The 27,152-nt window shown below is 48.7% G+C and overlaps 2 protein-coding genes across 2 annotated transcripts in view; one reads left to right on the forward strand and one right to left on the reverse strand.

The window, feature by feature from the left end:
• Window positions 1-27,152, reverse strand: part of LOC310920762 (olfactory receptor 14J1-like) — a gene marked incomplete at its 3' end in the record, with an annotated part of 1,005,486 nt that overhangs the window by 394,206 nt on the left and 584,128 nt on the right. The gene's annotated exons all lie outside the window — the stretch shown is intronic.
• On the forward strand, window positions 19,558-20,490 carry LOC310920786 (olfactory receptor 14A16-like; the record flags this gene model as incomplete). The annotated part of the gene is made up of 1 exon (XM_083880846.1): window positions 19,558-20,490. The coding sequence occupies one exon, from the start codon at window positions 19,558-19,560 to the stop codon at window positions 20,488-20,490; it is 933 nt and encodes a 310-aa protein (XP_083736972.1).

The following is a 27,152-nucleotide window of genomic DNA, read 5'->3' on the forward strand; positions in this document are numbered from 1 at the left end:
CACTGATGCCTGCCCACTTGCCATTTTTTTTCAATGGCAAAAGAAAAAGGGGGAGGCCCAATCTGGCTGGAAGTTTGACTCAGTAGCAATTTTACTTGAATGGGTGCTTTTACCTGTTCAACCAAAGTGTCGTGTTATGGGCAGAACAGATGTTTTTGCTGCATTGATAAAAAAGGCAGAGACAGAATTGTAGAAATAGAACCAGCAGATATCAGTGTTCCCATGAAAGATGAAGATTTAGAACGGTTGTTGAGACACTCCGTTGCATTGCAAGAGGCATTGTTGAGTTTTGCAGGTGTGGTTCACAACAAGCAACCAAAAGGCCCAATGTGGCATCTGATCAAGCGTCATCAGTGGTTGGAAAGACCTTTGTGTTCACTGAAACCAGTTGAGGGAAGGACAGTGTTCACAGATGCCGGCCAAAGTACAAAAAAGGCTGTGTGTGTTTGGCAACAGCAAGGGAAATGGTTGCAGCATCTAATTAAGGGTGAAGTAGGAGACAGTCTACAAACCCTTGACTTGAAGGCCGTGTGTTGGGCTTTGCAAACTTGAAACAAAGAATCACTCAACGTCTTTGCAGATTCTCTGTATGTAGTTGAAGTTATGCAGAGAATCAAAGATGCACTCATCAGACAAACCCAGAACCAACGCCTTGGAGAATTGTTTTTGCAGTTGCGGAGTGTGCTGAAACAGCATCAGCATGCCTTTTGTGTTATGCACATTCAGAGCCATCAATGCAACAGAGGTTTGGGAGAAGGCAATGCACAAGCAGATGCTGCAGTCAGCTGTGTTGTCCATGTTCCCCCACAGAACAAGTTTTAAAGGGCTTGCAGCAGTAATGAAACATTTCATCAAAATGCAAGAGCCTTGCACCAACAATTTGAGATCCTTCTGAATGATGCACAAGGGATTGTGCGTGCCTGCCCTCAGTGTAGCCATCAAGGGCCTGGCCTTGGGCTAGGCATGAACCCAAAGGGACTGAAAGCTTTCGAATTGTGGCAGATGGATGTAACTCATGTTCCAGAATTTGGAAGATAGAAATATGTCCATGAGACTGTAGATATTTATTCAAAATTTATTTGGGCAACAGCACAAACAGGGGAAAAAGCTCTGTATGTTGAAAGACATTTATCTGTTTGCTTTGCAGTCATGGGTGTACCTGTGGAAATTAGAACCGACAATGGTCCAGCTTATGTCAGTCAGCGAATTCTCAAGTTTATGCAGAAGTGGGGGGTGAAATATACCACTGGAATCCCTCACTCATCTACAGGTCAAGCTGTTGTGGAAAGAGCCAATCATACCCTAAAAGAATACCTAGCAAAGCAAAAGCAGAATGATGACATTGATGTAGTTAGTCAACTGTCAAAGGTATTGTTTACTTTAAACTATTTGTGTTTAGCAGAAGAAGAGAAGAACCTGTGGTTGTGATACATCACCACACAGTGAAGGAGGGAAGACCACAGGCAATTCCAGGACTTTATGTTTATCACAAAAATATGCAAACGGGTGAATGGCAAGGACCGAGTCCTGTGTTGTTTAATGGTCGTGGATATATGTGTGTTTCCACAGGGACTGGTCCTGTCTGGGTACCGAGTCGATTTACCCGTGCATGTCCTCAATCAAGAATACCAGTCAGCAGTGATAACGACATTGACAACAACGACTTACCTGGAGCACCCTCTGACAGCTCTGAAACTGATGAAAATTGTCTTTGTAGTGTGTGGAACAAGTAGCTTTTTTAATTACAGTTATAAGATTTAATTTACTATAAGTAGTAATTAGTGTTTAGGATTAAGTAATGATTAGCTGTTGTTTTTTATGATTGAGAACTGGAAGACATAACCAAAAACGTTGTGGTTTGAAGTGTTTGTTTTAAGCATTGTTTTAGTAAAAAGAGTACTTGGAGTGCTTGACATTGACCAGAGACAAAAAATGGGAGTCACGTGGGCCAATCAAAATGGACAAGATTCATTTAGCGATGCCGTCCAATCCTTTTCGTACCTGTTTAATTGGAGTACCATTAAGTTCTATGGCAGAGTTCAAAAACTGGATGCAAAACAAAATATATTCAAATTTAACTGAAGCCTGGAACGTGTGCTGCAACAAGTCCACCAGATCTTCCAACCCTCGTTTTGTCAATTGGTGTGAAATCCAGGAAATTCCAAAGAATGCTTTAGGAGCACAAGCTGTTGCAGTTGCACAAAATCTTAAAGTTTTAAGTCCTGAACCACAAGAATTTGACCTTCTTGTTTCTGTACCAGGCAATTATAGTTTAACATTTGGGCATGTAAGGCAACCCAAAGATGGCAACGCTTGGTTGTTTACCAAATACCCATTGTACTATAACTATTCAGAATACTGCAACAATTGGACTCAACCTGTTGTACCATCAAATGATGTTGCAAGAAAATTGTCGCCACGAATTTTCCTCATCTGGGGGGACTGAGCCTGGTCTGCAGGACTGCAAAGAGCTCTAGGAGGTCCATGTTATTTTGGAAAATTAACACTGTTTGCTCTCACCATTCAACAAATTTCTGGTTTACCTCAAAAGTCCCGATGATCTAAACGCAGTGCTTTGGAATTAGACCCCAGTTGTAAAGATCTAGTATTATTGTGGAAGCATCCAACTGTAATAGTAGTGTCAATTTTTTCCTCAGGAGTTGCTTCAGCGCAACTCTCACACAATTACTAACCTTAGCTTGTTGGACAGGAAAGCAAATTAATATAACATCTAATATGTTAAGTGAACTTGCCATGGATGTTAAAAGAATCCGCCGTGCAGTGCTTCAAAACAGAGCTGCCATTGACTTCCTTCTTCTTGCCCAAGGACATGGGTGTGAAGAATTTGAAGGCATGTGTTGCATGAATCTGTCCAACCACTCTCAATCAATTTACAAACAATTTTCGCAGTTAAAGTGTGACATGGGAAAATTTGTAGTTGTTGACACTCCTGATAAATGGCTCAGTTGAGGGGTTTTGCTGGTTGGATGAAAGATTTGGTTCATTTTGATATTATTTCTTTTTGTTGTAATTGTAATTATTTTAGTTATTGTGCCTTGTTTGTTAGGATGTATGCGAAAAATAGCCAGCTGTGCCTTTGACTCAGTCTGGGTAGTTCAAAAAGAAAAAGAGGGACTTGTTGCAGATTTTCTTAGGGAATGAGGACATGATGTATATTTGGAGTAAGGTTTGAACTAACCCAGACTGGGCCTCATTTTGAGGCCTGTGAAGCCTGTGGTGCAGTAAGAAATTAGTTGATGAAGTTGTGACACAGTTAAAATTAAGTATTAAGGTATTAATAGGAGATAGTGGGTTTTCAAGGTGTTAATTGGCATAGTGATTAGTGTGAACCCTTTAGCCACTTTAAGGAATAAGTGAAAAAATATCTATTTACATTCTTTCTGTGTTGTATGCCAATGAAAAGGTATCTATTTATAAACTATAGAGAAGAATATATAACCTGCCATTTTAGATTAAATAAACAGAGAATGTAGCATTAATCATAGTGATTGGATCTGCATTTTTGCTCCCATCCAACTTCCCATTGTTTTAAGGGTCTTCCCTGCTTTTAGCCATAGACCTAATCTGCCATTATTAAAAACTTGGAAACAAGAGCAATCTGGGGTGCAGGCTGCTCCAAACAGAGCTACTGCCAGAAATCTGAGTAGAGGCCAGGACTTGTCTAAGCTCTCTCTCTCTATTCACAACACCCACAGTTTCACAATGGCTCCTTGGTTCCATGAGGCTCTGCAGTGTCACAATATCCCGTAGTTTCCATGAGCATCTGTACTATCACCCGTGTCCTTTTTTCCATTGAGGCCACAGTGTCTCAATGGCCTCTTGCCTTTATGTGGACATCCTGTGTCACAAGGGCTCCTTGGTTCCATGAGCTTCCATAGTGTCACCATGGTCTCCTTGTTTCCAGAAACGTCTTTCTGTGTCACAATTGACCCTTGGATCCATGAGCTTCTGTAGTGTCACCATGATCTCTTTGGATCCACAGTGTCAGAATGGAAAGCTGGTTCCATGGGACTCCAGAGTGTCACAATAAACCCTTTAGTTCCATAAGGTTCTTTAATGTCACCATTGTCTCCCGGGTCCAATGAGGCCCTTGAGTGTCACAATGGCTGCTTGGTTCTGTCAGCTTCCATAGGGTCAACAATGGTCTCCTTCTTTCTGCAGTGTCATAAAGACTCCTTGGTTCCATGAGGTTCAGTGTTGGTTTGAAAGACAGGTGTCTGCTACGGAAGGCAGGAACCTCCCTTGGAATGGAGAATGTAAAACCCCTACCTCTGAATCATTATAATTTTGAAATTAGGAGGGTCTCAGGCAAAAAGATATGAGAATAGGAATAACAGTTCTTTACTAGCACGTCTAACAAGGCAAGCAAACAACAATAACTGTGGCATTAACAACAAACAGAGCCAGGCCCCCAGTGAGCCCTTCTCGGCCGCGGGCAGTTTCCCCTTTGGTGCAGTTCTGGTCACAGCCAGCAGGGGCGCTGGTGGCTCCCGGTGGGCGGGGCAGGTGCGATGATTCCCCCGCGGCTGCAGGGGGCGCTGTGGCGCGGGCTCGGGGACATGGCGGGAATGGCGGCTTTGTCCCAGCCAGGAGGGATGGAAGAGAGGCCTCGCTGCACAAACCCCTGGGGCTGCTGATCCCAGGGCCCTGGCAGGACTCTGGGGAGCAGCAGGCTGGAAGGGCAGGGATGAGCAGAAATCCTGGGGCGCTGGACGAGATGTATCAGACACTCTGCGGCGATAGCCGGGACTGTGGGACATCCCAGCAGGGCAGGGGGTGCAGGGCCCAGCAGCAGGAGAAAGGCAGCTCCCAGCTGGGTTATAGTAGTGGTGGGGAAATTCCTTTCCCCAAGCTGCAGCTCAACCAACCATTCTCTTCCCAAAGTTGAGAGTGTGTGCCCCAGCCCTTGTCCTTTACCTGCCTCTCTTCTCATGGTATGTCTGTCCCTCTGAGAGAAACTCCCAAAAACCAGAGGGGTGACACCAGATACCCTCCTTCCCTGAGGCCAGGCCACCTCCTCCAGTGTCAGGCACCCAGCCATCAGTGCATCTTAGCAACCTAATATGAAAAAAAAAAAAAAAAAAAAAAAAAAAAAAAAAAAAAAGGAAGAAAAGGATAGGAAACCCAACCCTCATTTGGTTCCTAAATGCCACTGCTCTCTTGGTTCCATGTGGGCCTGCTGTGTCACCACAGCCTCTTGGTTCCATGAGTTTCTGTACTGTCAACAATGGTTCCTTTGTTCCAATGAGGCCCTGCTATGTCACAATGGACCCTGGGTTCCATGAAGTTCTTCAGTGTCACAGTGGCCCCTTGGAGCCATGAGGTTCCATAGTGTCTCCATGGTCTCCTTGCATCTCCCTTTCATAACAGACCATTGGTTCCTTGTGGCCTGTCGCAGCGTCTCCTGGAGTTGCTCGCCACGGCCAGCCCTGACACTGTGGCAACACCGGGGCTCTTGTAGCATGGAGCAGGATTGCAGCAAAGGCGCAGAGCAACAAAGGGATGGGACTCTCGTCATGAACAGCCAAACTGGGGTTTATTGCAGGGAACCTCCTCCCAGGGTGGTGCCTCAGGAGAGACCCCGAACCACTGGGTGCAGCAAAATATAAAGGGGGGGTGGATCCAGGGGGTAGAGCAGAACAAACAACCAATGAGGACAAACCAGGGAGTGGCTCAGGGAATGACAATCAAGGGAACAACGAATGGGGGTAAAACTGGGAGGGGGACCCCCAGACCCTGACCAATCACCCGAAGACTCTCCTGGAACTTTCCAGGCGTGGGATGAAGCTCCAGAGTGACTGGCAGGACTGGCAGGTTATATAACATATGATTGACATTTTGGCAAACAAAGGGAAGGGACCAACATAAGATAACAGGAGGGGAGGGTACAAGGAACAAACCATCCAAAACCGAACTAAATAGAAACATCGCCAACAGCTTTAACCTCTCCCAAACTCCCACAGTGGCCCAAAGTGTCACAATGGCCCCTTGGTTCCATAGGTTTTAGTCTTGTCTTGGGTTTTGTAACAAAAAAAGAAAAAAAAAGTTTATTCTATTCCGTCTTTTGAAATCCAGTTGGAGAGATTTTTCTTTATCTGTTATAACTCCAGAAGGGAGCAGGTAACTCCCTTCTCTGATAACAAGCCAGCTGTTAAAACCGGCTTGGGCATTGTTTCTTATCTCTGTTCATTCTTCCACCACCCCCATGGAAATATCTTCTGTTAATGGACCATTAAAGCTCACCAATTATATGACACATTTCATCATCCTATTGTGAGATGCTCCACCCAGGGAGAAGGAGCCAAACCAATTTCACCCACATAAAAAAGGAGCCACAAGTGTCACCAGGCACTCTGGCGTTCCAACAGGACACCAAAAGGAGGACCAGACCCACTTCAGGACCCCTGGCTCCACAAGACCATCTCTGCATCCAACAGGACCACATCTGCCACTCCAGGAGGGCTGACTTTGACTGTTTCCAACACCCTGACCAACAGGGCGTCAGGTTGTATTTCTGACTCTGTCAGGTTTTTTTTTTTTTTTTTCTGGGATTCCTTGTTTGTTTGCTTATTATTTTGGACTACAACATTTCTATTTTTAATATCCCTAGTAAAGAACTGCTATACCTTTTCCCAAAATACTTGCCTGACAGCCTTTTAATTGCAAATTTATAAGAATTTGGAAAGGGTGAGGGGGGTAACATTCCAATGGAGACTCCAATCTTCCCTGGCAGATACCTGTCTATCTAAACGAAGACAATACTGTACCAATGGACTCCTTCCTTGAATGAGTTACCCTGCTTTTAGCAGTGGTTTCTTTGGTTCCAACAAGGCCCTGCTGCGCCTCAATGCACCCTTGGTTCCATCAGGATCTGGAGTAGCACAGAGGCTCCTTGGTTCCACGAGGCCCCACTGTGTCACAATGGAGCCTCTATTCCAGGAGGCCCTACAGAGTCACAGTAGACCCTTGGGTCCATGAGGTTCCATCATGTCACAGTGGCCATTTCATTCCATGAGCTTTTGTACTGTCAACAACAGTTTCCTTGGTTCTGCAGTGTCACAATGGCCCCTTGGTTCCATGAGCTTCTGGAGTGTAACACAGTCACCTTCATTCCATGAGGTTCTGCAGTGTCACAATAGAAACCCTTGTTCCATTCAGCCTCCAAGTTTCACAATGTTTGATTCCATGAGGCACCACAATGTCCCAATGGACCCTTGGATCTATGAGGTTCCATAGCATCCCAACGGTCACCGTGGTTCCATGAGTTTCCTTAGTGTCACAATGGTCTCCATGGTTCCATTGGGCCCTGCTTTGTCACAATGGTCCCCTGGGTTCCACTTGGCTGCCAGGACAAACAGCTCTGGCTGTCTTGGCTTCCCAGGATCCACCTCTCTCCTCTTCTGCCTTTGAAACACTTGGGCTCTTTGCTTTCCTTCCTGGGGAAAAGAACCATCCTACTTATCAACACAGAAATGGCCAAATGTGGGATTACACCTCCAAAATTCCCTGTATCCAAGCGTTGCTTTCAGATAAAAGCTACCAGGACAGAGAGGTCTGGCTGGCCTTGGCCTCTGGTGTCCACCTTTCATCTGCCCCTGAAACATCAGTGTTCCATGCTTTCCTTCCTATGGAAAAGAACCGTCCTTCTCCTCCAGGCGTTAATGCCCAGAATTGGTATTCTGCCTCTAAAATTCCCTATATCCAGGGATCGGTCTCAGACAAAATCTGCCAGCACCATCTAATCTGGCTGCCCTTGGCCTCTGGTGGCTGCCCCTCATCTGCCCCTGTGACACGGGGGCTTGGTTGGTTCCTCCCTATGGAGACCATTGTGACTCTGTGGGAACTCATGGAACCAAGGGGGGCCGCGGTGACACTTTGGGGCCTTGTGGGACCATGGAGACCATTAAAACCCTTCATGGCCACGTGTAACTAAGGGACATTGTGACACCTCAGTGCCTCATGGAACCAAGGGGCCATTGGGACACGGTGGGGCCCCATAGAACCAAGGGAACATGGAACAGATCTGGCTGGTTTGGCCTCCCAGGGGTCACCTGACAGATCCAGCTGATCTTGGAATGTCAAGGGCTGCTTCTCATCTTCCCATGGAACACTGGGGCTCCATGATTTTATTCCTATGGAAAAGAATATGACATCTTTTAAAATACCTATTGCCAAAATTGATACTTCCCTGAAAAATTTCCATACATGCAAGGGTATCTCTCAGAAATAAACTTGTCAGCAATGGATGGCCTTGGCCTCTGGTGGCCACCTCTCATTTGCCCCTGAAACCATGGGGCTCTGTGCCTTCCATCCTATGGAAAAGAATCAGCCTTCTTGTGCAGGAGCTGTGGCCAAAATTCGAATTTTGTCTCCCAAATTCTGTATATCCAAGCATTGTCCCAAGACAAGAGTAGCCAGGAAAGACAGGTCAGACTGTCTATGGCAGCTGGAGATATTCTTAGACTGTGAGCACAATGTTTTTATTTGCGAAGACCTTGGAAAGGGCCCAGAGATCTCCCAAGGTGGGGTTTGGAGTTCTCAAGCACAGGACCACTGTATATGGAGAAAAGAGCCCAGTGGAGTGGAAACTGAGGACAGAAGAGGAGAGCCCTGGGAGGGATTAAAAGGCAGTTTCAGAGATGGTGGATACTTTTGACATAGTAGCGAACAGCCAGAGAAAGAAAGAATTAATGGAAAGTACAGCTGAGGAGGGTAAGACTGAACACAAGGGCAAAAGAAATTTCCCTCCCAGGGCAGGGCTGTGGAGCAACACATCCCCTAGAAGGAGTCTGGAGCAGCCCAAGGCTCTGTGTGTGGCCAGGCAGAGGCAGGCAGGAGGCAGAGCTGTCAGCAAAGGAAGGGCCCAGCCAGCTGGGGCAGCCGGGGGATGACGACAGCCTGCAGGGACAGAGGCGCAGGGCATGGACACCGTAGGACAGCCTGGGCTGCACAGGGCACAGGGATGGGCAGCAGCTGCAAGGCCCTGACACAGCCAACTCCTGCAGCACTTGGGCCATGGCTGCTGGGCCTGGGCCTGATTCAGCAGAATTCGGCTGAATTGTCCTCAGAAAATTATTTTGAATGCCAACATTTCCACCTTGCATGATGCTCAAAAACTCTTTAGAGATCTACAATGGGTTTGTACCATTGTGGGAATCACCAATGATGATTTACAACCATTTTTGCCATGGCTTCCTGGCAGTGATGCTAACAGCCCTCAAGTTTGCACCCTTGCACAGCAAGGCGCTCTAATGCAGAAAAACCACAACGTGATTGAAGTGCTCGCCGTGTAGAATATCTTCCATTGTCCCTTTTCCTCTCCAACACTGATGCCTGCCCACTTGCCATGGTTTTTCAATGGCAAAAGAAAAAGGGGGAGGCCCAATCTGGCTGGAAGTTTGGCTCAGCAGCAATTTTACTTGAATGGGTGTTTTTATCCGTTCAACCAAATTGTCGTGTTATGAGCAGAACAGATGCTTTTGCTGCATTGATGTGAAAAGGCAGAGACAAAATCGTAGAAATAAACAGAAAAGAACCAGCAGATATCAGTGTTCCTGCGAAAGATGAAGATTTGGAATGGCTGTTGAGACACTCCGTTGCATTGCAAGAGGCGTTGTTGAGTTTTGCAGGTGTGGTTCACAACAAGCAACCAAAAGCCCCAATGTGGCATCTGATCAAGGGTCATCAGTGGTTGGAAAGACCTTTGTGTTCACTGAAACCAGTTGAGGGAAGGACAGTTTGTACTGACACTGGCTGAAGAACAAAAAAGGCTGTGTGTGTTTGGAAAGAGCAAGGGAAATGGTTGCAGCATCTAATTAAGGGTGAAGTAGAAGACAGTCTACAAACCCTTGAATTGAAGGCCGTGTGTTGGGCTTTGCAAACTTGAAACAAAGAATCACTCAATGTCTTTTCAGATTCTCTGTACATAGTTGGAGTTGTGCAAAGAATTGAAGATGCACTCATCAGACAAACTCAAAACCAGCACCTTGGAGAATTGTTTTTGCAGTTGCAGAGTGTCCTGAAACAGCATCAGCATGTTTTTTGTGTCATGCACATTTAGAGCCATCAATGCAACAGAGATTTGGGAGAAGGCAACGCACGAGCAGATGCTGCAGTCAGCTGTGTTGTCCATGTCCCTCCACAGAACAAGTTTGAAAAGGTTCACAACAGCCATGAAACATTCCATCAAAATGCAAGAGCCTTGCACCAACCATTTCAGATCCCCCTGAGTGATGGACAAGGGATTGTGCGTGCCTGCCCTTAGTGTAGCCATCTCAGGCCTGGCCTTGGGCTAGGCACGAACCCAAGGGGACTGAAAGCTTTAGAACTGTGGCAGATGGATTTACCTCATGTTCCAGAGTTTGGAAGGTTGAAATATGTCCGTGTAACTGTAGATACTTATTCAAAGTTTTTTTGGGCAACAGCACAAACAGGGGAAAAGGTTCTGCATGTTGAAAGACATTTATCTGTATGCTTTGCAGACATGGGTGTACCTGTAGAAAATAAAACTGACAATGGTCCAGCTTATGTCGGTCAACAAATTGTCAGGTTTATGCAGAAGTGGGGGGTGAAATATACTACCGGGATCTCTCACTCATCTACAGGTCAAACTATTGTGGAAAGAGCCCATCGTGCCCTGAAAAAATACTTAGCAAAGCAAAAGCAGAATGATAACATTGATGTAGTTAATCGACTGTCAGCAGTATTGTTTACTTTAAATTATTTGTGTTTAGCAGAAGGAAGAGAAGAACCTGCAGTCGTGATACATCGCCACGCAGTGAAGGAGGGAAGACCACAGGCAATTCCAGGACTTTATGTTTATCACAAAAATATGCAAACGGGTGAATGGCTGGGACCGAGTCCTGTGTTGTTTAATGGTCGTGGATATATGTGTGTTTCCACAGGGGCTGGTCCGTCTGGGTACTGAGTCGATTTACCTGTGCATGTCCCCAGCCAATGATACCAGTCAGCAGGGATAACGACATTGACAACAATTACTTACCTGGAGCGCCCTCTGACAGCTCTGAAACTGATGAAAATTGACTTTGTAGTGTGTGGAACGAGTAGCTTTTATAATTACAGTTATAAGACTTAATTTACTATACATAGTAATTAGTGTTTAGGATTAAGTAATAATTAGCTGTTGTTTTTTATGACTGAGAACTGAAAAAAATAACCAAAATCACCAGCAAAATGTTGTGCCTTGAAATGTTTATTTTAAGCAGTGTTTTAGTAAAAGGAGTATTCAGAGTCCTTGACATTGACCAAAGAAAAAATATGTGGGTTATGTGGGCCAATCAAAACTGGACAAGATTCATTTTGTCTGTCTTTAGCAATGCCGTCCATTCCTTTTTGCACCTATTTAATTGGAGTCCCATTAAATTCTATGGCAGAGTTTAAAAACTGGACTCAAATCAAAGGACCTAAATATATTCAAATTTAACTGAAGCCTGGAATGTGATGTGCAACAAGTCCACTGGAATTTCCAACACTCCTTTTGTCAATTGGTGTGAAATCCATGAAATTCCATAAAATGCTTTAGGAGCACAAACTGTTGCAGTTGCACAAAATCATAAAGTTATAAGTCCTGAACCACTAGAATTTGACCTCCTTGGTTCTGTACCAGGCAATTATAGTTTAACATTTGCGCATGTAAGGCAACACAAAGATGGCAACACCAGGTTGTTTTCCAAATACCCATTGTACTATAACTGTTCAGAATACTGCAACAATTGGACTAAACCTGTAACATCATCAAAAGATGCTGCAAAAAGTTGCCATTGGGAATTTTCCTCTTTTGTGGGGGCTGAGCCTGGTTTGCAGTACTGCAAAGAACTCTAGGAGGTCCGTGTTATTTTGGAAAATTAACACTTTTCTCCCACTATTCATCAAATTTCTGGATTGCCTCAAAAGTCCCGATGATCTAAACGCAGTGCTTTGGAATTAGACCCCAATTGTAAAGACCTAGTATTATTGTGGAAGCTTCCAACTGTAATAGTAGCTTCAATTTTTTCCCCAGGAGTTGCTTCAGCGCAAGCTCTCACACAGTTGCCAACTTTGGCTTGTTGGACAGGAAAGCAAATTAATATAACATCAAATATGTTAAGTGAATTTGCCATGGATGTTAAAAGAATCTGCCGTGCAGTGCTTCAAAACAGAGCTGTCATTGACTTCCTTCTTCTTGCCCAAGGACAGGGGTGGGAAGAATTTGAAGGCATGTGTTGTATGAATCTGTCTGACCACTCTCAATCAATTTACAAGCAACTTTCACAGCTAATGAGTAACATGGGAAAACTTGTAGTTGTTGACACTCCTTTTGATAAATGGCTCAATTCATGGGGTTTTGCTGGTTGGATGAAAGACTTGGTTCATTTTGATATTATTCCTTTCTGTTGTAATTGTAGTTATTTTAGTTATTGTGTCTTGTTTGTTAGGATGTATGCAAAAAATAGCCAGCCGTGCCTTTGACTCAGTCTAGGTAGTTCAAAAAGAAAAAGGGGGACTTGTTGCAGATTTTCTTAGGGAACGAGGACATGATGTATATTTGGAGTAAGGTTTGAATTAACCCTGCCTGGGCCTCACTTTGAGGCCTGTGTAGCCTGTGGCGCAGTAAGAAATTAGTTGGTGAAGTTGTGACACAGTTAAAATTAAGTATTAACGTATTAATGGGAGATAGTGGGTTTTCTAGATGTTAATCAGCATAGTTATTAGTGTAAACCTTTTAGCCACCTTAAGGAATAAGTGAAAAAATATCTATTTACATTCTTTTTGTGTTGTGTGCCAATGAAAATGTATCTATTTGTAAACTATCGAGAAGAATATATAACCTACCGTTTTAGATTAAATAAACAGAGAATGTAGCATTAATCATAGTGATTGGATCTGCATTTTTGCTCCCATCCAATTTCCCATTATTTTAAGGGTCTTCCTTGCTTTTAGCCATAGACCTAATCTGCCGTTATTAAAAACTTGGAACCAAGAGCAATCTGGTGTACAGGCTGCTCCAAACAGAGCTACTGCCAGAAATCTGAGTCAAGGGCAGGACTTGTCTAAGCTCTCTCTCTCCATTCACAACACCCACAGTTTCACAATGGCTCCTTGGTTCCATGAGCTTCTGTAGTGTCACCATGATCTCCTTGGATCCACAGTGTCACAATGGACAGTTGGTTCCATGGGACCCCAGAGTGTCACAATAAATCCCTAGTTCCATGAGGTTCTGTAGTGTCACCATTGTCTCCCGGGTCCAATGAGGCCCTTGAGTGTCACAATGGCTGCTTGGTTCTGTCAGTTTCCACAGTGTCAACAAAGGCCTACTTGTTTCTGCAGTGTCATCATGACCCCTTGGTTCCATGAGGTTCAGCCTTGGTTTGAAAGACAGGTGTCTGCTAGGGAAGGCAGGAGCCTCCCTTGGAATGGAGAATGTAAAACCCCTACCTCTGAATCATTATAATTCTGAAATTAAGGGGTTCTCAGGCAAAAAGATATGAGAATAGGAATAACAGTTCTTTACTAGCATGTATAGCAAGGCAAGCAAACAACAATAACTGTGGCAGTAACAACAAACAGAGCCAGGCCCCCAGTGAGCCCTTCTCGGCCGCGGGCAGTTTCCCCTTTGGTGCAGTTCCGGTCACAGCCAGCAGGGGCGCTGGTGGCTCCCGGTGGGCGGGGCAGGTGCGATGATTCCCCCGCGGCTGCAGGGGGCGCTGTGGCGCGGGCTCGGGGAGTGCGTGGGAATGGCGGCTTTGTCCCAGCCGGGAGGGATGGAAGAGAGGCCTCGCTGCACAAACCCCTGGGGCTGCTGATCCCAGGGCCCTGGCAGGACTCTGGGGAGCAGGAGGCTGGAACGGCAGGGATGAGCAGAAATCCTGGGGCGCTGGACGAGATGTATCAGACACTCTGTGGCGATAGCTGGGACTGCAGGAGGTCCCAGCAGGGCAGGGGGTGCAGGGCCCAGCAGCAGGAGAAAGGCAGCTCCCAGCTGGGTTGTAGCAGTGGTGGGGAAATTCCTTTCCCCAAGCAGCAGCTTCACCATCCTCTTCCCAAAGCCAAGAGTGAATGCCCCAGCCTCATCCTTTATCTGCCTCTCTTCTTGTAGTATGTCTGTCCCTCTGAGAGGAACTCCCAAAAACCAGAGGGGTGACACCAGACACCCTCCTTCCCTGTGGCTGGGCCACCTCCCCCCATTTCAAGCACTCAGCCATCAGTGCACCTTAGCAACTCAAAATGAAAAAAATAAGTAAGAACGAAAGAGAAAGGAAGAAAAGGAAGGAAAACCCAACCCCCAACAGGTTCCTAAATGGCTCCTTGGTTCCATGTGGCTCTGCTGTGTCACCACTGCCCCTTGGTTCCATGAGTTTCTGCACAGTCAACAGTGGTTCCTTTGTTCCAATGAGGCCCCACTATGTCACAAGAGCCCCTGGGTTCCATGAAGGTCTTGAGTCTCACAATGGCCCCTTGGAGCCATGAGGTTCCAGAGTGTCTCCATGGTCTCCTTGCCTCTCATTGTCATAACAGACCATTGGTTCCATGTGGCCCAGTGTGTCATAATGGCCTCTTGGTTCCATAGGTTTTAGACTTGTCTTGGGTTTTGTAACAAAACAAAACAAAACAAAACAAAACAAAACAAAACAATAGAAAAGTTTATTCTATTCCCTCTTCGGAAACCCAGTTGGAGAGATTTTTCTTTATCTGTTGTAACTCCCGAAGGGAGGGGGTAACTGCCTTCTCTGATAACAAGCCAGCTGTTAAAACTGGGTTGGGCATTGTTTCTTATCTCTGTTCTCTCTTTTTACTACGTCCATGGAAATATCTTCTGTTAATGAACCATAAAAGCCCACCAGTGACATGACACATTTCATCATCCTATTGTGTGATGCTCCACCCAGGGAGGAGGAACCAAACCAATTTCACCCAGATAAAAAGGAGCCACAAGTGTCACCAGGCACTCTGGTGTCCCCACGGGACTCCAAAAGGAAGACCAGACCCACCTCAGGACCCCTGGCTCCACAGGATCATCATCTCTGCTTCCAACAGGACACATCTGTCCTCCAGGAGGGCTGACTTTGGACTGTTTCCAATGCCCTGACCAACAGGGTGTCAGGTTGTATTTCTGACTCTGTCAGGGTTTCTTCTGGGATTCCTTGTTTGTTTGTTTCTTTTGTACTACAACATTAATATTTTTAATATCCCTAGTAAAGAACTGCTATATCTATTCCCAAAATCTTTCCCTGACAGTCTTTTAATTGCAAATATATAAGAATTTGGAAAGGCAGAGGGGGGCTTACATTCCAAGGGAGACTCCAATCTTCCCTGACAGAAAAAGTCTGTCTATCCAAACCGAGACAATACTGGACCAATGGACTCCTGGGCTCTATGAGTTACCCTGCTTTTAGCAGTTGTTTCTTTGGTTCCAACAAGCCCCTGCTGTGCCTCAATGCACCCTTGGTTCCATGAGGATCTGGAGTATCACAGAGGCTCCTTGGTTCCACGAGGCCCCACTGTGTCACAATGGACCCTCTATTCCAGGAGGCCCTACAGAGTCACAGTGGACCCTTGGGTCCATGAGCTTCCATCATGTCACAGTGACTTTTTCATTCCGTGAGGTTTTGTACTGTCAACAAGAGTTTCCTTGGTTCTGCAGTGTCACAATGGCCCCTTGGTTCCATGAGCTTCTGGAGTGTAACACGGTCACCTTGATTCCATGAGGTTCTGCAGTGTCACAATAGAAACCCTTGTTCCATTAGGCCTCCAAGTTTCACAATGTTTGATTCCATGAGGCACCACAATGTCCCAATGGACCCTTGGATCGATGAGGTTCCATAGCATCCCAATGGTCACCGTGGTTCCATGAGTTTCCTTAGTGTCACAATGGTCTCCATGGTTCCCTTGGGCCCTGCTTTGTCACAATGGTCCCCTGGGTTCAAATGAGGCTGCCAGGACAAACAGGTCTGGCTGTCTTGGCTTCCCAGGATCCACCTCTCTCCTCTTCTGCCTTTAAAACACTTGGACTCTGTGCTTTCCTTCCAGGGGAAAAGAACCATCCTACTTATCAACACAGAAATGGCCAAATGTGGGATTCCACCTCAAAAATTCCCTTATACAAGGGTTGCTTTCAGACAAAAGCTACCAGGACAGAGAGGTCTGGTTGGCCTTGGCCTCTGGTGGCCACCTTTCATCTGCCCCTGAAACATCAGTGTTCCATGCTTTCCTTCCTATGGAAAAGAACCGTACTTCTCCTCCAGGTGTTCATGTTCAAAATTGGTATTCCACCTCTAAAATTCCCTATATCCAGGGATAGGTCCCAGACAAAATCTGCCAGCACCATCTAATCTGGCTGCCCTTGCTCTCTGGTGACTGCCCCTCATCTGCCCCTGTGACATGGGGGCTTGGTTGGTTCCTCCCTATGGAGACCATTGTGACTCTGTGGGAGCTCATGGAACCAAGGGGGGCCACAGTGACACTTTGGGGCCTTGTGGGACCATGGAGACCATTAAAACCCTTCATGGCCACGTGTAACTAAGGGACATTGTGACACCTCAGAGCCTCGTGGAACCAAGGGGCCATTGGGGCACTGTGGGGCCCCATAGAACCAAGGGAACATGGAACAGATCTGGCTGGTTTGGCCTCCCAGGGGCCACCTGACAGGTCCAGCTGATCTTGGAATGTCAAGAGCTGCTTCTCATCTTCCCATGCACCACTGGAGCTCCATGATTTCATTCCTATGCAAAAGAATTTGACATCTTTTAATACCCATGGCTGAAACTGATACTTCCCTGGAGAAATTTCGTACTTGCAAGGGTGTCTCTAAGAAATAAAACTGCCAGCCATGGATGGCCTTGGCCTCTGGTGGCCCCCTCTCATTTGCCCCTGAAACAATGGGGTGCTCTGCCTTCCATCCTCTGGAAAATAATCCATGACCTATCGAAAAGGCCTTCTTGCGCAGAGGCTATGGCCAAAATTAGAATTTTGCCTCCCAAATTCTGTATATCCAAGGATTGCTCCAAGACAAAAGTAGCCTGGACAGACAGGTCAGGAAGGTCATGACCACTGGAGATTTTCATAAACAATGAGCACAATGTTTTCAATTGCCAAGATCTTGGAAAGGGCCCAGAGATCTCCCAAGGTAGGGCTTTGGAGGCCTCAAGCACAGAACCACTATATAGGGACAAAAGAGCTCTGTGTTCAGTGCAGTGGAGACTGAGGCCAGAATAGGAGGGCCCTGGAAAGGATTGAAGGGTGGTTTCAGAGATGGTGGATCCTTTTGACATAGCAGAGAACAGCCAGAGAAAAAAACTTAATGTAAAGTACACCTGGAGGAGAGACAAGACTGAACACAAGGAGAAAGGATTTTCTCTCCCAGGGCAGGGCTGTGGTGCAACACATCCCCCAGAAGGAGTCTGGAGCAGCCCAAGGCTGTGTGTGGCCAGGCAGAGACAGGCAGGAGGCAGAGCTGTCAGCAAAGGAAGGGCCCAGCCAGGTGGGGCAGCCGGGGGATGACGACAGCCTGCAGGGACAGAGGCGCAGGGCATGGACACCGTAGGACAGCCTGGGCTGCACAGGGCACAGGGATGGGCAGCAGCTGCAAGGCCCTGACACAGCCAACTCCTGCAGCACTTGGGCCATGGCTGCTGGGCCTGGGCCTGAGCCATGAGCACGAGACAAGTGACCCTTGCAGCCCTGGGGCCTCATTGCCTCCTTGGCCCTGCTCAGCAGCCTGGCAGGGGCCGCCCCATGGTGCTGCCCTTGGCATTGCACATCCCCACATCCCAGTGGCCTGGGAAGAGCCCTGAGCACTGAGGGAGGGACAGGATGTGCCTTGGCAGGGGCTGGGGCTCAGGCCTTGGCCCTTTACATTCCTGAAACCCATCCAGGTTTGGTCAGCATGAGAGACATCTTTGCTTTTTTTGTCCCTACCTGTTATCACTGCCTGCAGTTTCCTGATCTAACTGATCCTGCAACAATTTCTCAATGGGACTTATTAAAACTTCAAGAAACTTTGGAGTTTCTTATCTGACTTTGAATTTTGAGAAGTTTTTTGAAGACTTTCTGAGGAACTGAGTCTGATATAAACAACACCAAAGCCCCAAGAGGCTCATTAAAGTCTTTGTTCTGTGTCTGTGCTGCTGAGCTGGGCTGGGGTCCTGGCACAGAGGCAGTTCCTGGCAATCAATAAGAGCTACAAAAAGACATTTCTTCTGAGGAGTGCCTCCTCTCCCAGCCCAGCAGGGCTGAGGGCACTGCCTGCAGGATCTGAGAGCAGTGACGCAGAGAGAGAGGCTTAATGCAGCCAAAAGGACAATTCTGAGCTTCTTTGTGGAGAAATCTTCACCCCTTCTGACACAGTCAGTCTGTGGCTGCAGGGATCTCCTAAAGCTGACCCAGGACAGGACTGACAGCACTGTAAGGATGGCTCTGCTGCCCTTTCTGCTTTGGGGGAGGATGTGCTCCAGAGCGGGGCTGCCCTGGGCACCGTCAGAGGGACAGGGCAGGACGGCTCCTGCTGCCAGGGACGGCTGCAGGGGCTGAGGCTGGGGCTGCAGCCAGGGCTGCCCAGGGCTGTGGTGCAGAGCAGGTGCTGCAGCCCTGAGGGCTCTTGGCCAGGCCAGGGGATCTGCCACCTGCCAGGGGCAGCTCTCAGCCCGCCTGGGAGCTCCCCATGGACTGTGGGGAGAAGTTGGAGGTGGAGGGAGTGAATCCCATCAGGGCAGATTCCTCCTGCTGTGGAGATGGTGCTGCATGGCCAGGGCTGCTCTCAGCTTTCCTCTAAAGGAAAGGGAAAGGGGCTGTCAGGGTTGTCTATGTCACTGAGATTCCTGCACTATCACCCTGGGGATCAGCACATCTGCCTCAGAGCTCCTTCAGCAAGTGCCTCCTCACCCACCTCTACCTACAGACAGCACCAGCAGCACCTTGGCTTGCAGCATTTCTGTTTGTCTGAGCTGCCCTTAAGGCCCTGGTGCCAGGGAGATGCCCCTGGGCAGTGGCCTGTGCTGGGAGGGGTGTGCAGGGCAGAGCTGAGCCCCCAGGGCTGGGCTCTGGGAGCACTGGCAAGGACAAGGCTTGGATAGAGAGAAACAGGTCCCAGTAGGCCCAAGTCCAGGCAGCAGAGAGCTAGGTCAACACTTGTTTGTCCTTGTCCAGCTGCACAGGATAAGGGTTTAGAGAAATTAACTTTAGACCTTCAAAAAGACTACTTTTTTTCAAGGAAGTTTTAATTGCGATTGCTCTGAAATAGAGGCAGGTGAAATGAGCAAACGGTACCTGTGTGAGACCAGCATCTCTGACTGCGCTGAGGCACAGGGACCCCAGTTTTCCCTCTGGGCTAACTAGTGTTTATGCTAAGAGTAGTGATTAAGATGAAGCAATAATTCAGCAGCAGCAGAAACCCAAAGTCAAAAAAGTTTAGCAAAGCTCCCTCAAGGGAACAGAAGTGATTTTGAGGGGATTCCAAATACAGTATAAAGGACTGACTCAAAGAAAATGGTCCCAGCTTGTCAAGGTTTTCTTTCAACAGCCCACCATGCCCAGAGTGAAGAAATGTCCAACAGCAGCTCCATCAGCCACTTCCTCCTGCTGCCATTGGCAGACACGCGGCAGCTGCAGCTCCTGCACTTCTGTCTCTTCCTGGGCATCTCCCTGGCTGCCCTCCTGGGCAACGGCCTCGTCATCAGCGCCGTGGCCTGTGGCCACCACCTGCACAGCCCCATGTTCTTCTTCCTGCTCAACCTGGCCCTCACCGACCTGGGCTGCATCCTCACCACTGTCCCCAAAGCCATGCACAATTCCCTCTGGGACACCAGGAACATCTCCTACACAGGATGTGCTGCTCAGGTCTTTCTGATTTTCTTCTTCCTGGGGTCACAATATTTCCTTCTGACCATCATGTGCTACGATCGCTACGTGTCCATCTGCAAACCCCTGCACTACGGGACCCTCCTGGGCAGCAGAGCTTGTGCCCACATGGCAGCAGCTGCCTGGGCCAGTGCCTTTCTCAATGCGCTGCTGCACACAGTCAATACATTTTCCCTGCCCCTGTGCCATGGCAATGCCCTGGGCCAGTTCTTCTGTGAAATCCCACATATCCTCAAGCTCTCCTGCTCACACTCCAAACTCAGGGAACTTGGGCTTCTTGCTGTTAGTCTTTGTTTAGGTTTTGGCTGTTTTGTGTTCATTGTTTTCTCCTATGTGCAGATCTTCAGGGCTGTGTTAAGGATCCCCTCTGAGCAGGGACGGCACAAAGCCTTTTCCACCTGCCTCCCTCACCTGGCCGTGCTCTCCCTGTTCCTCAGCACTGGCACATTTGCCTACCTGAAGCCCCCCTCCATCTCCTCCCCATCCCTGGATCTGGCAGCGTCAGTTCTGTACTTGGTGGTGCCTCCAGCCCTGAACCCCCTGATCTACAGCCTGAGGAACCAGGAGCTCAAGGCTGCAGTGTGGACACTGATCACTGGACAATCTCAGAAACAATAACTTGGTTGCCAATTTCTGCAAATCACTTGTAATAAAAGTAGTCTTTGATATCACTTGTTTCTTTGGTTGTCAGGGTTTTGTTTTGTTTTAGTTGTTCAATATTTTCCACAAAGTGAGGCCATTGTTTGTGCCCTTCCTTGTTTTTTTTTTCTCCACCTTTGCTGTGACTCCGGACTGTGTCAAAGAGGGGCTGTGCTCTCAGTGGCTTTAAATGAACTAAAGGATCTCCCAGCACAGTTTTCAACACTGATCCCTTTTTTATACCCTTCTCTGTCACTGCAGCAGCAATGTCTGTGTGCAGAGCTGGGGCAGATCAGGGCTGGCACAGCAGCTGTGCCCAGCACCAGCAGCCCTTGGTGTTGCCAGTGCTGCTCCCGTGGCCCTGCCCCGCTGCCCTCCTGGCCCTGGTGTTGCTGTAGGGCCTGAGGGCTCTCGGGGCCGGGCACAGGGCTGGGGGTGGCAGTGCCGGGGCTGCAGCAGGGACAGGCCATGGGCACTGCTGGGGCAGCGCTGACGCCTCAGGGCAGGGCCTGGGGGCTCCAGGCTCCTTGCTCAGGCTCTCTCCAGAACACGCCCAGGCCAATGCTCAGCACAGAAAAGCCCCGTGAGCAGCCCCAGGGTGGCCGTGGGCAGGCTGGGGACAAACAGCATGGCTGGGGCTCTGCAAGGGCCCTGTGGGAGATGGGAAGGAGCAGCAGAGCAGGGGCTGATCCATCCCCACTGCACTGGACACCCCAGGGCAGCATCCCAGAGCGTCCTCATGCCCCTGCCAACAACATCCCCCCTCTGCAGCCCTGGCCTCTCCCCCAGCTCACACAGGTGCAGGATCCTTGCAGGCACAGACAGGGCAGCACTGGCTCAGGAGCCCCTGTTTGCAGTGCCCAGAGCAGGCCTGAGCACCCCCATGGTGTTGGTGTGGGGAGATGAACCTGAGGGAGCACAAATGCCATCATCCCCCGGGGCCAGGAAGGGCTGGGGGACAGGAGGGAAACCACTCAGGGTATTTCCTTTGCTCTACCTTTTCTTTCTTTCCTCTTCTCTGCCCCTGATTTCTTCCTACTAGCCATCCTTGTCCCCTCCATTGGAAACAACCCATCCCTGGTTGCTCTTCCCCCTCTGACCCCACTCCCCATTTCAGTTCCTGAGTTGGCACCATGGGAACATCCCTTGGGGATCCGGATCATCCTCCACGTGCTTCAGAAATTGTCTGCAGGCTCCTGCAGCGCCTTGAGTTAAGGTTTTAAATAGTCAAGATTTTAGCTAAGGCATAGAAGCAATTTATATTTATTAGGATTTAAGTTGGAAGAGTAGAGATGAAGTGGAAGAGCTTATAATGATTAGATGCTTAAGCTAGAGCATAGGTAATATATTACTTGCTCATTTTAGTTGTGTTTGTAGAAGGAAATACAATAGATGGACCATTGTGATAATGGAAGAAACCATGACTGCACCTGACACAGAAACTAATTTGGGAGACAGTGTCAAAAGCCTTGCTAAAGTCCAAACAGACGACATCCGCAGCCCTTCCTGCATCCACCAGGTGGGTCACCTGGTCATAAAAGGAGATCAGGTTGGTCAAACATGACCTACCTCTCCTAAACCCATGCTGGCTGGGCCTGAGACCCTGGCCATCCTGTAGGTGCTGCATGATGACACTCAGTATAAACTGTTCCATTATCTTGCCAGGTACTGAGGTCAGACTGTCTGGTCTATAATTACTGGGATCCTCCTTCCCACCCTTTTTGTGAATGGGTGTCACATTGCCCAGTTTCCAATCTTCTGGAACCTCACCAGTGAGCCAGGACTGATTGTAAATGATGGAGAGAGGCTTTGCAAGCTCATCTGCCAGCTCCCTCATCACCCTGGGATTAATCCCATCTGGGCCCATAGATTTATGAGTGTCCAAGCATCTCAGCTGTTCTCTGACTGCCTCCTCTTGGATAATGGGGGGACCATTCTGTTCCCTGACACCAGCTACCATCCCAGGAGTACAGTTGTCCTGTAGGCAAGTCGTCTTCCCACTGAAAACTGAGGCAAAGAAGGCATTAAGCACTTCTGCCTTCTCCTCATCAGCAGTTACTAAGTTCCCTTCCTTATCCTGTAGAGAGCAAAGGTTAGCTTTACCTTTCCTTTTATCATTAATGTATTTATAGAAACACTTTTTATTGTCCTTTACAGAAGTTGCCATTTGGAGTTCAAATTGAGCTTTGGCCTCCCTAATTTTTTTCCTACATTCTCTAGCAGCCCCCTTAAATACTTCCCGAGGGACCTGGCCCTCCTTCCAAAAATGATACATCCTCTTTTTATTCCCTCCACCTCTTCTCCCTTTCCTGTCTCTTCTGAAGAGCTTGTAGCCATCAAATGCAGATCACTCAAGGTGATCTGTTCCATAACCTCTCCAGGCACCCAGGTCAGGCTGACAGGCCTGGACTTCACCAGATCCGCCTTCCAGCCCTTCTTGGGGATGGGCTCACATTGGCCCCTCCAGTCCTCTGAGACCTCCCTGGGGAGCCAGGACTGATGAGAAATGCTGGAGAGCAGCTTGGGGAGCTCATCCACCAGCTCCCTCCTGCTCCTTGGATGGATCCCATCTGGTCCCAGAGACACCTGTGAGCATCTGAGTGGCTCAGCAGGTCACCAGCTGCTTCCCCCTGGATTACAGGGGGGTGTTCTGCTCCCTGTGCCATCTACCAGCTCAGGAGAGCACTTGTCCTGAGGACAGTCTGTCTGATTGTTGACAGTTGAGGTAAAGAAGGGTTAAGGACCTGAGGCTTTTCCTCATCTTTGGTAACCATGTCCCCCCAATAAAGAATGGAGGCTCTCCTTACCCCTCCTTTTGTGATTAATTTATTTACAGAATCATTTTTATTATCCTTTACAGAAGCAGTCAAGTATAGTCCTAACTGAGCTTTCACCTCTCTGCTTGTCCTTCTGCATGACGTAGCAACATCCTTAAACACTTCCTGAGTTTTCAGCCCCACTCTCAAAAGGGGATGACCCCCTTTTTTTTTACCCTGAGTTCCTGCTAAAGTTCAGTGTCTTGCCAGGCCAGTTGTTTTCCTCTCTGGGTCATCATTCAGCACATGGGGGCAGCCTGCTCTTGCTCCTTCAAGATTTCTTTTTTGAAGTGTGTCCATGCTTCCTGGACCCCTTTCTTTTTAATGGCTGTTCCCATTAAAAAAATCAGTTCCTTTTACAATACTCTCCAAATATGCATCCAAAATAGGCCAAAGTCTGTTCCTGGTAAATCCAGTACTGAAGCTTTCTTGATGCTCCTCCTACTTTCACAGAATATTTGAAAACTCGATAATTTCATGGCCACTGTACTCCAAACACCCTCTGACCACCACTGATCTCCCACCAGCCCTTCTCTGTTTGTGAACAGCAGCAGACAGAGCTTTCCTTGGCAGTGGAAAGAGAAGGAAACCTCCCCAAAGTGCAGCTTGGAAGGTTCAGGCTGCAGCTGAGGAAAAAGAAAAGTCCCTGGCGGGGCAGAATTTTGGTGCAGGAGGTGTCCCAGTGTGAGGCTGGGCCATGGGCTGGCTCTGTGTGCCAGGAGCCGGCAGCGCTGGGTGCAGGGAGCCCAGGGAGGGCACAGAAATGCTGGGCTGAGAAATGCTGGGGGGACAGCGAGATGGGCGTGTGCAGCCGGCCAGGGCACAGCAGCAGCAGCACAGGGGGCACAGCCTGCAGGACACATGGCCAAGGGCTGGGCAGGGCTGGCAGGGCCACAGGCAGCCAGGCCTTTGTCCCCTGGGCTCTGGCAGCGCCTCTGGAGGCCCCACAGGAGGAACTTTCCTTTCAGGGCCTGCACTTTGCTTCTGCCTGGCCCCTCCCTGAGGAGGCTGCCAGGCCTTGCAGCTTGAGGACATTTGTCCTTGCTGCCCCTGCCATCCCAGTGCCCCACTGGGAGCCCCGAGCCACTCGCGAGGGACAGGCCCTGCTGTCCCAGCCCTGGCCTCAGCCCTTGGCCTTTCTGCTGCCTCCAACCAGCCCAGGCCTTGCTCAGCATTGCAGTTCCCTGCTCACAGCCTTGGCCTCCCTGCAATCCTGCCCTCAAGGATCTGCTCTCCCCAGTCCCTGGGGAGCCTTTGGCACTCCCTGCCCTCACTGGGGCCCAGGGATGCTCCAAGGGACTTGGATTTTTGCTTCTGACTCCTTGAGCAGCTTCTTCATCCTTCTCTCAGTGCCTGGGGCTCCTGGACTCAGCCCCAAATCTAGCGTGGGCTTCATGAAAATACAGAAAGCCCTGAGGAGCTCTTTGTCTTTTTCAATTTGTCTTCATGTCTCCTGGGCTTGTGCAGCTGATTGGAGTTGTTAAAAATGGGAGGACATAATATTTTTCTCCTTAAAATGCCTTTATTAATCCGCTCTTACTATGGTGGCTCGAGGGGTTTTGGCAGCCCAGTTCGCCCTTGAGGAGGAGGGTCCTGGTCAGCTCTGCAGCAGGAAGTTCAGCAGGGCTGGAGAACTCCTCCCTCACTGGGAGTCTCCCCGGAGTTCTGAATTCTGTTTGTTTGCCTCAGGGTCTCACCCCTGGTTTGGTACTTTTAGGTTACAGTGAGTTACAAAAACTGGACTAATTAGCTCCACTGATGCTCTAGGGTATACACAGCCCAGTATTGGTTCTTGTGGGTTTAAATCTTACTTAGGTTTATTTTTATAGGGGGTTTTTGGTGTTAAAAAGGGTCTCAAGATGCACTTGGGATTTTTAATCTACATGTATGGGGTCGCCCCAGGGGCACAGGGGCTGCAGGGGCTCCAGCAGCCTCATGGCAATTTTGCCGGGGCGGGCATCCCGTTGGCAGAGACATGCTGCCGTGGCGGCGGCGGTTCAGCGGCTGCCCAGGAGCGGCGGGGGTTTTCCACGCCTGGGCTCAGGCCGGGGTGGGACAGGGCCAGCTGGCCCGTTGGTCTGCGGCGCCAGCTGCCTGCCCGGCGGTGGCGGCGGTCCGGCGGCCGCCCGGGAGCGGTTTGGCCACTCGCGCCATGTGGTGGTTTGGCAGCGCGGTGGGAGCACCCAGCCCTGCGGCGGGAACGCTGCAGTCCCCCGGGGCTGCCAGGGGACGCGGCTTTCCTCACGGGAGCCCGGGGACACTGTCCCATCGGCGCAGCTGCGGGACGAGGCTGTGAGGTGGGGACAGAGCGCGGCGGGCCGGGCGCGGAGGAGACGCGGGGCGTGCGGCCAGGCCTCTCTGAAGCGACAGGCGAGCCTGCTCCCGGGGTCTGTGCAGGTTTTTCTTAAGGTGGTCCGGGGTCTGGGGGGGTGCAGGCTCTCTCTCAAGGCAGCAGGCAGTCCACTTTGGGGTCAGAGGGAGGGGGCCTGCGGGCGGCTTCCAAGCGACCAGGCAACCCCCCTTCACTGCCCCCCACCGACGGGGGGACCACGGAGGTGACTTTTTACTCTTACATTATAATTTAAGATTATTACATTTAAAATATTAATACACTTATTCTATGACAATCAAGGGTTTCAACTTTTCAAATTTTTAACGTTTCTTATTTTCATTTTTATCAGAGTCACTTTTGAGTTCTCTTAAGGAGGAAGATTTCAAATTGCATGTCATTTTTTTTTTTTTTTTTAATCAAGGATGCGTTTATTTTTTATTTTTTAAAAATTTTTTCAATTCTTAGAAATGGTGACTGAAGCATTCCCCAAGTCAACTTAGCAATGAATGTTTCCTTAGGAGGTCTGAGCACAGGGAAGAATGACCCCCTTGTGTTCTGACCCTGCTGTTTGGACAACCTGCTCCTCACTCAAGGTCACCAGGTCTGACATTGCCCACCCTGGGACTGAAATCCCAACACATTAAAAAAAGAGTGAATTTTTCTTGATAATTAAAACTTAATTAATTAATAATATTATAATAATATATTTCTCATTTGTAATATAATTCTGTATTTTTATTACCAATTTTTTACACATATAATAAAAAATCTATACAGTTTAGCAACCAAAAAAATTTGGCTATTAGTTCTAAGCAACACAATTCCCTTCATTTATTAATTGATCACAACGGGCTATTGATTTCTCCCTCTCCATGCTAATTAGTCCTTTTTTTTTTTTTTTTTGTCATTTTCTCAGACAGGGGAAAAGGGGCCACTCTGGGGTTCATGGAGACTTTTCTGGGACACATTTAGGGCAGTTTTGAGTCTGGGGAGGGAATTTGAGAGAACTTGAGGGTCTGGAGAACATTTGTGGGAGCCGGGTGGGCACTTGGAGGGGCACTTAGGGATTCTGTCGGACAATTCGGGGTCCGGGGGAGCACTTGGGGGTCCAGGGGGGCACTTGGGGGTCAGGGAGGGGAATCTGGGGCCCTTCGGGGTCCGGGCGAGCACTTGGGGGGCTCTGAGGGGACTCTCTGGGGCGCGGGGGATGATGGGAGTTGTAGGCGCGGGTAAAATACGGTTTAACGGGGCCGCGGAGCATCACGGGAGTTCGAGGCGCAGCTCCAATAGCTCTGGGTGAGGCGCGGGGAATGACGGGAGATGAAGACACGGCTGGAAGAGCGTTTTCCGTTCACCGCGGAGCATGCTGGGAGCTGTAGTCCCGGAGGTGGCTCGAGCGGGGCGATTGTGGGTCCGGGAAGGCAGTTGGGGGAAACTTCTGCGTCCGAGCCGCGACTTGAGGTCCTCGGGGGGAGCGTAAACGGTTCGGGAGC

This window comes from Zosterops lateralis (assembly GCF_965231275.1).
Source record: "Zosterops lateralis genome assembly, chromosome: 31".
Lineage (NCBI taxonomy): Eukaryota > Metazoa > Chordata > Aves > Passeriformes > Zosteropidae > Zosterops > Zosterops lateralis.